The sequence below is a fragment of the Varanus komodoensis genome, unplaced genomic scaffold, assembly GCF_004798865.1.
Source record: "Varanus komodoensis strain SLA01 unplaced genomic scaffold, ASM479886v1 scaffold13_3, whole genome shotgun sequence".
Classification (NCBI taxonomy): domain Eukaryota; kingdom Metazoa; phylum Chordata; class Lepidosauria; order Squamata; family Varanidae; genus Varanus; species Varanus komodoensis.
Genome location: NW_025335409.1, coordinates 12,109,362 through 12,123,553, shown reverse-complemented (window position 1 = coordinate 12,123,553; position 14,192 = coordinate 12,109,362). Strand labels below are relative to the sequence as shown.

The following is a 14,192-nucleotide window of genomic DNA, read 5'->3' as shown; positions in this document are numbered from 1 at the left end:
CAGTGATAAATTATATGTTTCAAATCTCAGAATTAGTGGTTTGGATCTGGATTTAATCACTCTTAGACTACATCCACTGAAATAAATGGATCTACTTGAAGCATGACTGACTCTGAATTCAACTCATCATATTCATCCAGCAAATATTTTTTGGTGTCACATATCAAAGCATGACATTCATTTGCTCCCACAAAGTTCAACTGGTGAAGCAAAGCCTTGACCATTCACAGAAGCCAATCATGTTCTTTAACTCAATAACTGAAAGCTGTCAAGAGGAAAATGCATTGCGTAACAGGCTGGAGAACATAATCTCAGCAACTTAATACAGATTGATTTGTAATGACAGTTTGTAGATGGAGATGCTGATAGCTGGAGAGACCTGTCTTTTTCAATGTCTGAACAAGAAAAGTGCCATTCCAACATGACAGTTATACAAAGTGATATATTTCTGACAGATACAAAGGTACAGAAACTATAAAGTGGAAAGAAATGCAGAAGAAACTCACTGGCTGTCCAGGTTCATCTCCTCCAAGAATTCTGAAGCCAAAGCCAGATTCCATTCTCCGAAGATGAACATCCAACTCCTTGTAATCCGGACCTGGTACAAAATAAGATCTCACTGAGTTGTAATATGTTTTGCTTCTTCCCATGCAGAACCTGGGCCCCCCATGTTGAGGTCATGAAATGATACATGACAGTCTCACAAGAGCAAATGCAACAAGACCCAATGTGTTGACAGCAGACAGGCAGAACACAGAGCACTTAAATGGGAAGGTATCCTTGAGGATTAGGGGACACAGGAAAGTGATGTAGAAATCGGCTGCAAATTGCCCTGCATTTTATGAATTGCATCCAAGGGTGTCATTCCACCAGGGCAAGGTTTCTATTGCTTGCAGAAATTCCACTGCCATCCTTGTTCAAGTATCAAATCCAAAATATTGAGCCTGCTTGTACAAGCCATTCTGGAGCACATATGTGGTTCTACATGGCATTCCATGAGGAACACAAGGTGTCTGGCAAACTGTTGCACAGTGCACTCCACAAGCCATTCTGCAACTCTTTCTGCAAGGAGCTTCAGAAGCTGATCCAGAAGTTGTTGCAGAAGGCATTGCTCAACTCATGATGACTTCATTAGGGTAGGTGTCACTGGGACTCGCTGTTCTGCTAGCAGTTGTGCAACCACCAGCAGAACCAAGCCAGCTCTTTGTTTTCCCGCTAGTATGATACTCCATTTCTACATATGAGCTTGTGTGTTTGTAAAAACTATGTCTGCCTTTATTGCAAGGAAATAGTCTCTGTTTTGGAATCTGTGATGTTCAAAGTGGCTGGGAGTACCACTGCCTTCCATGGCAGTGACTTCCGCAGTTTTGTGCTCAGCAGCTTTCTCCTGAGAATCGTAATAACACAGAGCTGTCATTTGCTGCAGCTCTTCTATTGTTTTCTCACCATAAAGGATGTAACCAGGACATGAGGTGAGTTCTGTGGGGTTAGAGCAATGATTCATCCAGTCTGGTGCTCTATTTTCCACAGTGGCCAATCCAAAGCGTCTAGGAAGCCCTGAAACAAGGCATGCGCATAAAAGCGCCCTTCCACTCATGTTCCCCAGCAAATGAACTTGGAACTTGATCGCTTTTCCTTTCATGGATTTGCTTGATTTCTTTCGAAAAGTCCTCTAATTTAGGAGCTGCTGCCACTTCCTGTGGCAGTGAATTCCATACAGTAATCACCTATTGGTCTTTGATATAAATATAGATTATTTATGCTGAACAACTTTATTCATTACTGGGAATATTGTAGAAAGACCATTTGTGTTAAACTACTTGTATAAAATTATCTCTTTTCTAAAAATTTGTCCATTATCCTTAACTCACTATATTATCTTTAACAGAGATTTCTGTACGTGAAATGCTCCATTTTTATTTATTTACTCTTTTCAAATAAGGGTTTTAAAGCAACCCTCTACTAGAAATTTTCAAATTCATGTGACAACACGCATGAAGAAATGACAAGTCTTCTAATATATTGTAGAATGGGGGCGTTTCCACATCCTTGTTGCCAATGCCTCCATTTTGAGAAATGCTGGTCTACAACATTATTGATTTATCAGAGAGATTATATGCAATGGAGTGCATGACAAATCCTCAGATTCACTCTTATCCACTAAAACAAAAAAGTCACTGCAAAAAATACAAATGACACATAACCTCTGCCAATAAGAAGGTTTATGATCACTTCCACTACCCCCCCTGTAAGAACAGCCCGAGAGCCTTTCCTTGGGGAACATTCACTGTGTGCTGGTGATTCCTCATTCATGGTAATTTGCAGGTGCTTTACATTACACTGTCATTCTACAGCAACACTCTGGTTCTTTGCAGCCTTTCCTGTGGCTTTTATAGATTGAGGAAACTCTGGTACTCTCTGAAAATGGCAACATGGAACCCTTATGTGTTTGTATAATTCTACTATACTGCAGTGCCCCCTAGTGGTGTTGTATGGAAAATGTAGAAAGCCAGAGGAAGGAAAATTGTGGGGAAAAGAGAAAAGTACAGAGGAGCCAAATGTAATCCTGCAAAGAATCTGGAAGTAGTGGCCTTATTAAGGTAGCAGGTTGAAAGCCTCATGGAGAAAAGCCCCAAAGAACAAACTAACCATGCATTTTAACATGGTTCTTCCCAATTATACAGGGCAGGCCAAGGGTAGGCACACAGTAATGCTCAGGTCATGTTTAGTCTCCAAAGGGCTCGAAAGTGCTCCATCTGTTGCAACATTTCTGGAACTTGTCCTGGACACCATGACACAAATTCCGGTGAGCACCAATGTCAATAAACGCCTGCAAGATGAACTCCTTCGATTCATCCACTATGTGAGGTCCTCTGTGACCCAGTCAGTACTGCATACCTACTCTGGACCCACCCTGCATATTGGTAAGGGCGGGTGTGTTATTTTAGCAACAATGTGAGCGATGCTCCCTTGCTTTTCCTCCCACGGCCACTTCCCTCGGGCACGATTCCGACTGAGAGAAAATGGCAAAGAAAAGGGAAAATGTGATCTCTGTAGTTGGAACATGAGCCGATGACAAAGGACAGCTGAGCGTCCCGCATCGTTACACCCCACTTCTCCTATGACTGCTGCACATCCAGAGAAAAGCCATTGGAACTAGCAGCATCATGCCTCGCTTGGGCCCGAACTGCTGTAAAGTTTCTTAAGTGCATTGGAAGTGCTTGACAGCTTGCAGAGTTAGAGAAATAATGACATTGCTAAACAAAATCAAGTCTTAAAGATTATGCTGCACTGTGACATACTTTTTTTTTTAAAGGTACCTATTTAACATTCATTTTGTAGGCATGAGAATGGCACTGAAATGGGCTTCTAGGTAAACAGCTGTCTGTAGAGATCACATTAAGAACTTTCTTTACATTCACAGACCTATCATGACCATCTAATTTTCACGTTACTTAATGTGAAACATGAAACAGCTCTCTGACATTAGGGAGAAACATTCTGTCCTAGCTGTCTTTGTGATGTGTTAGCATTCTACATACAAGGGGCTTTTTTAAACAAGCAGTGACACAATAAAGTGGGAAAGCATTAAACACTTAGGACCAAGTTAAAATTTGGCCTCTGAAAGAGTATAGTTGAGGGACAGCACATCTACCATGGGATATTGATGAACACAGAAACAAATGTGATTTTACCATACGTTTTGGACAAAATCTACATACTGTGGTTCTACTCAGTCCTACCTATCTTACTATCAAATTACTCCAGCTACACATTTCAGCATTTAACTCAGAATTTGTGCAGCACAGGTGAAAATACATGCTACAGTTCATATCTGCATTGCTAAGAGTGACCTAGAGACAGAAAATGCTCAAAAAACCCAAAAAGTTCCCTTTTACTAAACATGAGTTATTCACAGCTACCTATAAGCTCGAATTTACATCAAAATAGTAACATGTGAATAAAGTATTTAAAGCCTTATTGTTGCTCACTGAAGTTAGCAAGGATTATTTCTGATTTTTTGTCCTGGTAGGATTCTTCTTTCTCAAGCCTGGGAAACTTGTAGCCCTTCAGACATTGTAGGATTACAACTTCAACCAGCCCCCGCAAGAATGGGAGATGGGAGCTGTTGTCCAACATTTTCTGAAGATCAGATTTATCTCTCCCTGTACTAAGTGGGTAATTAACCATTCCAATGTGACTGCAGTATGTGAGGGTTGGACACTGAGATAACATGCCCCAAAGACAATCCACATCCATTTTTGAGAAAAGTTTATGAACAGGAGTCCAAAGGAATCTAGTTTCTAATTATAGATGGTTCCTGAAAAGCTCTGATATGTTTCCCACACATGTTCCTTCACAGAAATCAGCTCTCCAGTGAATGCAAATAGGATCTTATTTATTGTAAGCCACCCTGAGACATTCTGTTGGGGACAGGATAGAGAAACTTTAAAAATAAATAAAATATCTCACAAATGTCCACAGGCTTGACTTTTCATATTGGCTTTTAAAAAGGGGCTGTTGATGCCAATCAACTAATTTGGGGTTGTATCATTTTGTGGGGACAGAATCACATTAATCCCAAAAACTGTTCAAAGTCTCATTTCCTTTATATAAAATATTGAGGCAGAGAAAGAGGGGGTAATAGAGGAGTTTCCTCGGGGCACGGGGGGAGGGGGTTGCAGGGGAATGGGGCGGGGAGAGGTGAAAGGAGGCCTCTTTAAGTTTTTCTTCATGACATTGAACTGTAGAAGTTTCTCTCTGATCTTGCTGATGGGCTGCATGGCAATGCCCATATGTGTGATTGCAGAGAGACCTCGAAAAAAATGATATGTACTCATTTTATTTACATAGCACTTTTAGTGGTTAAGAATGCCTAATGTTGACACTTATTTCAAAATATTTTTACAAATATTTTAAAATGTAATGGATTGTAAAATCAAAAGTAAAAGTAATTTTCTCTGGAGACATATCCTAAATTAAGTAGGGGATGTTTTTAAATTTTTCAGAAAGTTGGTATGCCCAATCATCTTGTTTCCATGGAAATGGTGTAATGCAACATGACAGATGACCCTGATCTCTAGTAGGCGAATTAACATGTCCATACCATGACTGAATTTACTTGTCATGTAGAATGAAATATGGTCACAAACATACCTGAAGAATTAGGAATTCCTGCTATATTTGGCACCCAGCACTTTACATTTATGAAAGAAATCCTGAAGTTCAAAAATGAACCCATCCTGACAACTGTAGCTAGTGTAGGTCTCATCCTATGAAACACACACACGCACACACACACACCATAAGTGTGTGTTTCCAGGGAACTGTGATCTTGAACATTTTAGGAGGAGTGCTGGCCTCCCTCAAGTCTATTTTTTTTCAGTGCCTGTAGATCTATTTCAACATGTATATCAGCTCTGCAAAATTCCGACAAAATCCATGACTGGAACGCAACCCTTGTTTGTTGATATGACATGGCAGAACCCCAAAGTGGGGCTGAAAAGCTAAGAAAATCTTAAAGAAATTTCAGTGGATAGGCTTTCCTTTGGATATTGTTAATAATGCACAATGAAATCTGAGATAGGCCTTGGGCATAAAGATACTCCTGAATGTTTTGCAGCATACATCTGAATAATTTCTTATTGATAAATGCAGAAATTTGTATTGTATGAACTGAGGCCTCACACTGGGAATAAGGCGATGTTTCAGGGGATTAACCTTTCACAAAGAATGCAGATAGAAATACTGCATTATACATTTCTGCACTTGAATCTTATCTGCATTTTAATGAACTGAAATTGAGAACCTCATAAAAAGGAACTATATCTGTGTTTATTCGGTTTTCCTGAAAACAACAACATCCTAGAACAAGAATCCCTCTAGGCAAAGACTGAGCTTTTTATAACGCACAACACACTGGCAACATACTATCAATTGTGAGTGGTAATAACAAGAGACCGTCCTTTCATCTTTCCAAGAGAAATGAAGCATAAAAGTGGGAGACATCTAATTCCATTTCAAGTGCTCCAATACTTTTGTAAGAGGGTTTGATGGAATCCAAAAATGCCTTTATTCTGACAGAAGGAGCTTCAGTCCAAGGGGTTGTATCACGACTTAGCCATAATCAGAGAAGACCTACTGAAATCAACATAATGTAATTCAGTCATGACTAATTTAAGTCTCATTGATTTCATTGGGCCTGCCAAAGCTGGATCCAATCCAATGTTTACAACTGGGCAAAAGAAAAAACTACTGTAGAAACGATTAAGCACATGCCTCCTTCAGGAAGAAGCAGCTGAAGGCCAACCCGTCAGCTTGGCTTAGGTCTATGAACATTTGGTATGGAGCTTGTGGTAGGGCTTAGCAGGCCGTAGTTCAGTGAATGCCACTTTTCCCAACATGGAGGTTCAGCATGGACATACCAGGGGGAAAAATGCAGCAATAGCCTTAGCTTATTTAATTGCATGTTGTAAGAACATATCGATCTGGTTTGCATGATACAATAAGCCACAACGGGTTACCGCTTCTGCACCAGCGAGTGAGAGAAAGATAACATTTTAAAGATCAAAGCCATTTGCATGGCAGAGACACCTGTGCTCCAGCAGTAATTGCCCCCATCCAAGTAGCTTCATCTCACTGAACTGCCCCTTTTGGGGTTTGGAGTCCAGGGAAGCAGTGCAGCGGGCAAGGAAATCCACAAGTGTCTGTTCAAGTGCAATGCAGTGAATGGATGGAATTGACTACTTAGATTTCAGCACATGTGGAGGGGATATTGATCTGTGTTGCTGATAAGACAAAGCAAATGTAATAGTGGACGGTGTATGGTGTGCAGTCGCGAATGACAGAAAAAATAAATATAATTAAAAGGACAAAGTCATGTGTGTCCTTCTAAAGCACCTGGGGAAAAATCGGTGGCAATGCAGAAGGGTGGTGGTCAATGTCAGGCAGGAAACTGGAAGTGAACAATGAAACTGCCCCAGCTTATTTTCAGGTGGTTTATCTTGGGTAAATTCACCCTTATCTTAAGTTGTGTGCTTTCTCTTGGAGATAAAGGGTTGGATTCAACCCTCTCACAAGCTGACATCTGCTTGTGCAGCTGGACTCCCAAGTGCTCTCCTCCCCCTCTGCTGTCTCCTGTCCATTTGCTCTGGAGAATCCCTTCACACTCTGAAATAGATCTGGGAAGCACGTGGGAGAAATTTGTTTTGCCAGATGTTTCCTTCCATTGGTGGAACAGCACCACTGGATACAAACCAGTGAAACCAGAATTTTCAGGACATTGCTCTCAACATGATAACAACATCAGGACAACATCAGGACACAGCTCTGATTTAGTATGCTTAGGGCTGGTAAGTAGAAGGATGAACATAAAGGAATATGATACTTCAAAAGGAACAGACTCCCCCTTTACAAAAACGCTTTGGGGATATAGTTTTCATTTCTGCAGGAAGGTCAGCCTAAATTGCTGTGTATGTCTGAAGAATGATTAACACGAATCCTCTGGCATATGTTATTAATCCACTGGTATTTGTTATTAATCATCATGAATATAGAAATGGTTAATATTGTTTGAGGGTTAAAAAATGAAGAGGAACGTTAGCTCCTTCTCACCATGGGTGTGTATTAGACGAAAATTCTCAGTCTCGTTAAGCACAAAATTTTTTAAAAAACCCTGCATTATGGAGAATGGTGATAGGACACTCATGATCGGCCATGCCTCTGAGCCACGACTAAAAGAAGTACAGTCATTTAAACAGACAATGGAGAAGAGTTATGTTACAGCACAATGAAGGCTGAAGAATACTTGCCAGAGGAATCCATTCGAAACCCAGTCCTGGGCGGCACTTGTTCTGAATAGGAAAATGTGGAGTTAAAAGCAAAATAAATTTCTCCAGACACTTAAGATACAACATTGCTTTCTCTGCTTTGGTATGAATTATCTAACTCTAAATTCTGTAGCTTTGAACAAGCAAATTAGCTAAAATATAGTTATATTTTATAAATGTGGTGGGGGTTGGAAAAAGACTGAATGATATGACAACTGTGCATCATTAAAAACATGCAGTGTTGGTAAACATTAGTTTGGAGGAAAAAACATATTTTGTTTTTAAGTGACAGCCTTCACTGTTCCTTAAAACTCCCATGAAAAGAACCCGCCCTGCCAAATAAATTTTCACAACTGTTTGATAGTTGCATATGTTACTGGACACACTTGGACAAGATGTAAAAGCCCATACTTAAAGCTATTTACTTGAACAATTTCTGAGTATGGTTGACCGACTGAAGAACTGCTTCTTTTGTACAAACTGCAATACTGATGCCTGAGGAAAAACTCGGACAACTAATCTATCTGCATTAGAACGCTGTAGTGCCCCTGGGGTCACCTTTGATAGCCTTTACTTTTCCTTCTCCTGGCATCCATAGGTCACCAGGTAAACTAGATCTGCAGAGTAATCCTAGGCTTTTATTAAATCCAAGTGGGTTCAATGCAACTATGGTGCAGGTGCATGTGTAGCTGAAAAGGGTATGATATTCTTGCGTTACAACTGGGACTAAATTCACACTAAGGGCGTGGATTACCTAGAGACACATAGAGTTGGATCTATATTTATGCTGAATCAACTGCACTGATCCAAACGGACATGCAAAGTAGATGCTGCAAGACATCGGCAAATGGGTCGCACAGAGTGGGCAGACTCTGCTGAATGGAGTGTGGAATGGTGAGTGTGTGTGTGTGGATTCTCTCCAGATTCTGCAAATAGTATCTTTCATCTTGTAAGATCCTTTCTTCTTGTGGAACACAGATTGTGACTTTAACCCTTCCTTACTACTGAATTCACTGGGAATTACTTTGGAAAAGATGTGTCTATACTTTCACCGCATACCACCCTAAAATTGTTGACTGCTATCACTCAAGGAAGTCACTTTTACTGTTAAGATTAGGTGTTTTGGCTAAAAGGTCTGACTCAGGTACAAAGCTGCAGCTAGCCAGCTTCTGACCTCTAAGCATCATACCCCTCACCTCAAATTTCTTGAAAACTTGCCAAAAAAAATACTAACACATGTCAAATGAGCTTGGTTAGTATCCCACCACATCAGAACAGGCAGGTTGGATTAACAAAGGAGTTAGGTTTTTTAATCTAAAGAAGAGACACTTAATTTCAGAAATAAAAAGCATATATTTCCCCTAGACCAGCCTTCCTCACCCTGTTCTCTTAAAAAATGTCTTAGACTACTTTTGGCTGGGGGATTATGGGAGTTGGGGATTATTATACATGCACAGGGCACCAAATTGGGAAGATCTTAGAAAAAGTGGGCCACTTGTGGCCTTTTAAGAGGTTTGGCCTGCAGCTCCCATCATGCTAGCCAGCATAGCCAAGACATCTAGACAGCCTGAAGTTGCCCAGCCCGGTATTATTCCTTGCTTGCTCACAAAGGCCAAAGGCAATATTTAGACATTCAGGTTCTGCTGTGCCTCTTGGGCAGAGAAGCACAGCCTGGACTTCTCTTTTTGCTATCTCTGTGATGCAAGATGGAATAACACAGACTCAAACTGTAACAGCAGACTGGACTATATATTTATAGGAAGATCTGGATGTTGTTAGTTGGCCATAATCCCTGGATGATAAAACAAGTTTAGAGTTGTTACAGTGTCAAGAAATATATCGTGTCTGAGCTTGCCAGGATTCAGCCTGACACAATAGACATGAGGCAATGCAGCTGCAGAATGGCAGATAATTATATTCAACTAGACAATGCAACTGTCTAACTTAGTGTAAGAATTGTGAATTCACAATTGGACAAACCTCCTTTTGTTCAAAGAAATTCTGCAGTAAGGGCACAAGTACTCTAGTGTGAAAGAAAAGGGATGCAAACCTGCACTCTCTCAATTAGTAGCAAGATTAATAAATGCAAGTGGAATTACCTCTGAGTAAGTATGCAGAAGATGGTCTGATGGGCTTCTCTACCCAAGGCATTCATTGTGTGCTTAAGATCCCTCAAAAAATTTCAGGGGCCTCCTCCTCCAGACCCTCCCCCATGTTTTCCAGGCCTTTTTGGAGTTATTTATTTATTATAAGAGCAAGGAAAGTCAGCTATTGAATTTTAAATCGTGACAAACCGGAAGAAAAGTGTTGTGTATTGCTGCAAATCCACACAACGGCAGCTGTACCACAGCGCCACCTGGTGGATATATCAAAAGGCAGCGAAATGCAAATTCCTTAATCAAAAAACCCATGTAAAGGGCACATTTATATTCCTCAAAATAAACAGAAGCTCCCTCAGTAAGGCATCAGGTTAAGCCTTCCATGTTAAGCCCTCCATTAAGCCATGTGAGGGGAGGACTTCAAGTTCTTCTGAGTATATTGTAAGGATCACTTGTATTTATTTATTTGCCAACATGTACAAGTTGCTTACATTAAAAGTAATTTCTAAGCAACACAGTATTAAAACCCTAACAAACTACTATGCAGTAGCAATGAAATACTTCATGATAACACAAGCAAAGGAGTAGAAGTTGCCATTTTTAGTCTGTGTTCCCATTCATCCAGTTACATGCTCAAAATCCCTTTCTACATGCTTCACTTCTCAGTACCAGGAAAAGAAGGGCTTGTAATTCTCTAAATATGAATCAGGACTTGTGCGCAGCATTTAAGAGAAATGGATGGCTACATCTTTAATACACTCATCAATTGTGGAGCTGACACTTTCTATTAGCATAGCTCCTTTGGGGCTTCCATGCCAGGCAGCAATCAGAATTATTTCTCATCCCCAGCACTTTCTCTGGTGTTGATATTTTCATAATCTCATCTGAAAATGCTTTTGGATATATTGTCAGCTCCTATAAGCAACAAAAATATTTTGTCATGATGAGTAACTCTTTCTGCCAAGATGAAGAGCGCAGGGAAAAATTTAGTATTTGCCGCTTATATTTTCCTCTCCATTTGATGTATATTCCCTGTGATGCCAGGGGGGTTAATGCTTATTTTGGATTCACAAATGTATGAACTTTCCCATACCGTAGTTCTATGTGTGCCTTGTTTGTACATGTGCAGGAAATGGGCTACAAAGATCACGGGGTTTCAGGGTGATGCTCTATGGAAACCCATTATCTGCTCAGATTAATTTGAAAGAGAACATTTTGAAAGCTGTTTAATATTTTGAATTAAACATCTGCAATCCTATCCACATTTATGAGGGAGCAAGCCTAACTGAATTTGTGGCACAAGTAGGCACCAATCAATCAATCAATCAATCAATCAAATGTAAAAGCCACTGTTCAGCTTGGCGCCCCAAGGTGGTGTTCCCAGTGTCATAGGAACTGTGCTGGACGGTGTTCTAAAGGGGCAAGAAGCAGCCTTCTTTACATCCTTTCAGAACAAGGGCAAATTAAGTGAACAGCCTACAAAAAAGCAACTTTGGACAGCTATTCTTTAGCAAGTCCCTTTTCTTGGCCAGAGATTCCCACATTTAAGCTGCCACAGCAGGTCACTCAAAGTCACTCCCAGAGAAATATTGAAAGCACCCTTTTCATTTCAGGACAATGCCAGGCTTGGGGAACCCACAGGGAAGGTCCACCCATGCCCCGCAGAGGGCTACCCCATGGCTGGTGCCCCTCTGCAAACTTCCCAGGCAGTGGCAGAGGCCTGCAGGAACAAGTGGCAGCAGTTTAAAGCAACGTTTAAGGCGCCACTGTGGCTGGCACTGATAGTAGCCCAGGGCTAGGCCTAGCATACCTGTTGGAGCCATTTCCCCCAGCACCTCTGGGCCTCGTCCTGATGCAGAGATGCAGACCAGCAGTGCACGGGCAACCAGGTGAATTGTAAGCAATAGCCTGTAGCAGGCATTGCCGTTTTGCCGGGGCGCTAGCCTTCAGCATGCATTCACTGGCACATGGGTAGAACTAAAGCAGGATGGGAGGAAGCCCTGGCTGCTGGACAGACTTCACATCAGAGCCCACCGTCTGAGGAGGGCTCTGCAAGCATGTTCTGCTGAAAGTGCTTCCCAAGCCCCTTCGAGACTTTCATGTGCAGTGCTCGGTTGCCCAGCTGTCAACTGGCATGCCGGGATCTTGGGTGAAGAGCAAGGCGTTTGCCCACGTCCCTCACTTTAGCCCTCTGTCAAGCAGGGGGATGAGGACGTCTGTCTCTCCACGGTCCTGCCATTATTTGTGCACCAGCTGCAACTTGAATTGCCCGTCCCTTCACTTGAGATCAATTAAGGGTGCAATCATATGCTTGCTGTTTTTGAGGGGGGGGTGTAGTACCCAGCACATCCCGAGCAGCCTGGCTAAAGGGATACTGAGCATTGCAGGACGCACTGTAGGACTCAGATTTTCTTCTGCTAAGGATGCAGAGCACTGCACCCCAAGGGTGTCTGGCAATGTTTTGGGAGCACTGTATTAACTTAACATTCTTCATATTGAATACCCTCCTTGAAGTGACATACTACAAATGCTCTTCAACCAATTTGCTTGATTGCATACATACTTATTTAATTTTCAAATGGCACCTGAAGTTATATACATGAAGATATATCAAGCGTGAAGTATGCATTAAAATGCATGAGCACATCATTTACAGAAAAGGTTATTAATAATTCCTGGGATGTAAAAGCTGTATTGCTCTTTTCTATACTAGGAAAAGAATTATACCACATGAGAGCCAACATGGTGTAGTGGTTAAGAGTGCTGGACCGGGACTCAGGAGAATTGGGTTTTATTCTCCCATGAACCAGTCCATCCACTGGTTGACTTTGGGTCAGGTACTACCTCTTAACCCAAGGAGAACCCTGTAAGCTACCTCTGGTTCCTTCCAAGGGTAGGCAAGGTGGATATAAATGCATAATAATAATAATAATAATAATAATAATAATAATAATAATTTACAGCATTTTCTAGGTGTTTTCACGTGAATGTGTAGGTTGTTTTAGATGAGCTTTGGATTTCTTTTTGAAAAAGCTTTTATATACCCATCTATTATCACAAAGTAAGAAAGTGTATATTGACCTGAAAGCATTTTAATAATTCCCATTAATTTCAACAATAATGTGTTGCTACTTTTATTAGGAAGATTACTCTGACAAAATTTTTCTGTAATAAGTACTTTAAGGTTACATTTTAACAATGCAATTTTGTAAATTTACATGCAGAGTTCCCATGAAATTCAATGAGTTTTACTTCCAAGGAAGTGGGTGCTATGTTACCAACAAGTATCACTTTGATGGTCCTATGAGGACCAGCAGAAGCCAGCGCTCTGTTGGAAGGACTGTGGGGGGTCCAAATCCCCTGTAAAGATACAGAGCTACGAGAAGGGAGAGCAAAGATCATGTCATTGCCTTTTACAGTGATCATCTGGACAGCACCTGGGGAGCCCCTTGACCATAAGGGGAGATGTACTGCATTTCTACTTAAATAATAGCAATCATTCCCAAATCTGTACATGCACATTTCATTCAAATCTGTCTCCTCTTGCTCTTCTTTTTGGAGGATGTGTAAGCAGCCACCTGTTCATTTCTTTATGAGTAAAAATGGAACTTGTCGTGGTCCTCACTTTAATTTTAGGCTGATCTTTTTACTAGCTTGTTGTGATCCTTTTAATGATCCTTTTATATCACTCATCAGTTTCGGATTGCAATTTGAAATGCTAGATGCCCATACCATTAAGGTATATCTATTTTAATCCCAGGAACAGAAAGCTGCATAATGTAGGTTTCATGCTAAGAAAAACATAGGGAATATTCTACTGTATATGCTTAAATTTATGTGGATTCCTAACAACTTTATACTTCAGTGCATGATTGATGTCTTAATCTAGAAGGCTTCAGGGAAACTCTCACTTCCTATGCAACATCTAGTTTTCAAAGCAGAAAAATAATTGAGAGAAGGCAGTGAGAACTTATATAGCATCTCGGGCTCATTTTATGTAAAACAGAGTGAAAAATAACACCGCTCTATTTTTTCAAACCCTGTTTTTCTCATTCCACTCCATCTTTACAATTTCACACATTGCTTTCCCCTTAGTGTAGCAAGTAACACTCTCATTTTATAAGGAAGGCACATGCTTCACTTCCATTCTGGAAAGGTCTCAGAGCCTATAAGCAGATTACACCAAGTGCATTCACATGACTGTGTGCTGAACTCATCCTGCTGTTCAACTGGAAGGCAAACTACAATTGGCCGGCATCCAGGG

General features: G+C 40.9%; 1 protein-coding gene across 8 annotated transcripts in view; it reads right to left on the bottom strand.

The window, feature by feature from the left end:
• The window catches only part of MAGI2 (membrane associated guanylate kinase, WW and PDZ domain containing 2), a 708,373-nt gene that overhangs the window by 81,755 nt on the left and 612,426 nt on the right, over positions 1 to 14,192 (bottom strand). For all 8 annotated transcript variants that reach the window (XM_044423188.1, XM_044423195.1, XM_044423191.1 and 5 more), the window contains one exon: positions 507 to 598. In XM_044423188.1, the coding sequence (XP_044279123.1) occupies positions 507 to 598 (92 nt within the window). The remainder of the gene's footprint in view (positions 1 to 506; positions 599 to 14,192) is intronic.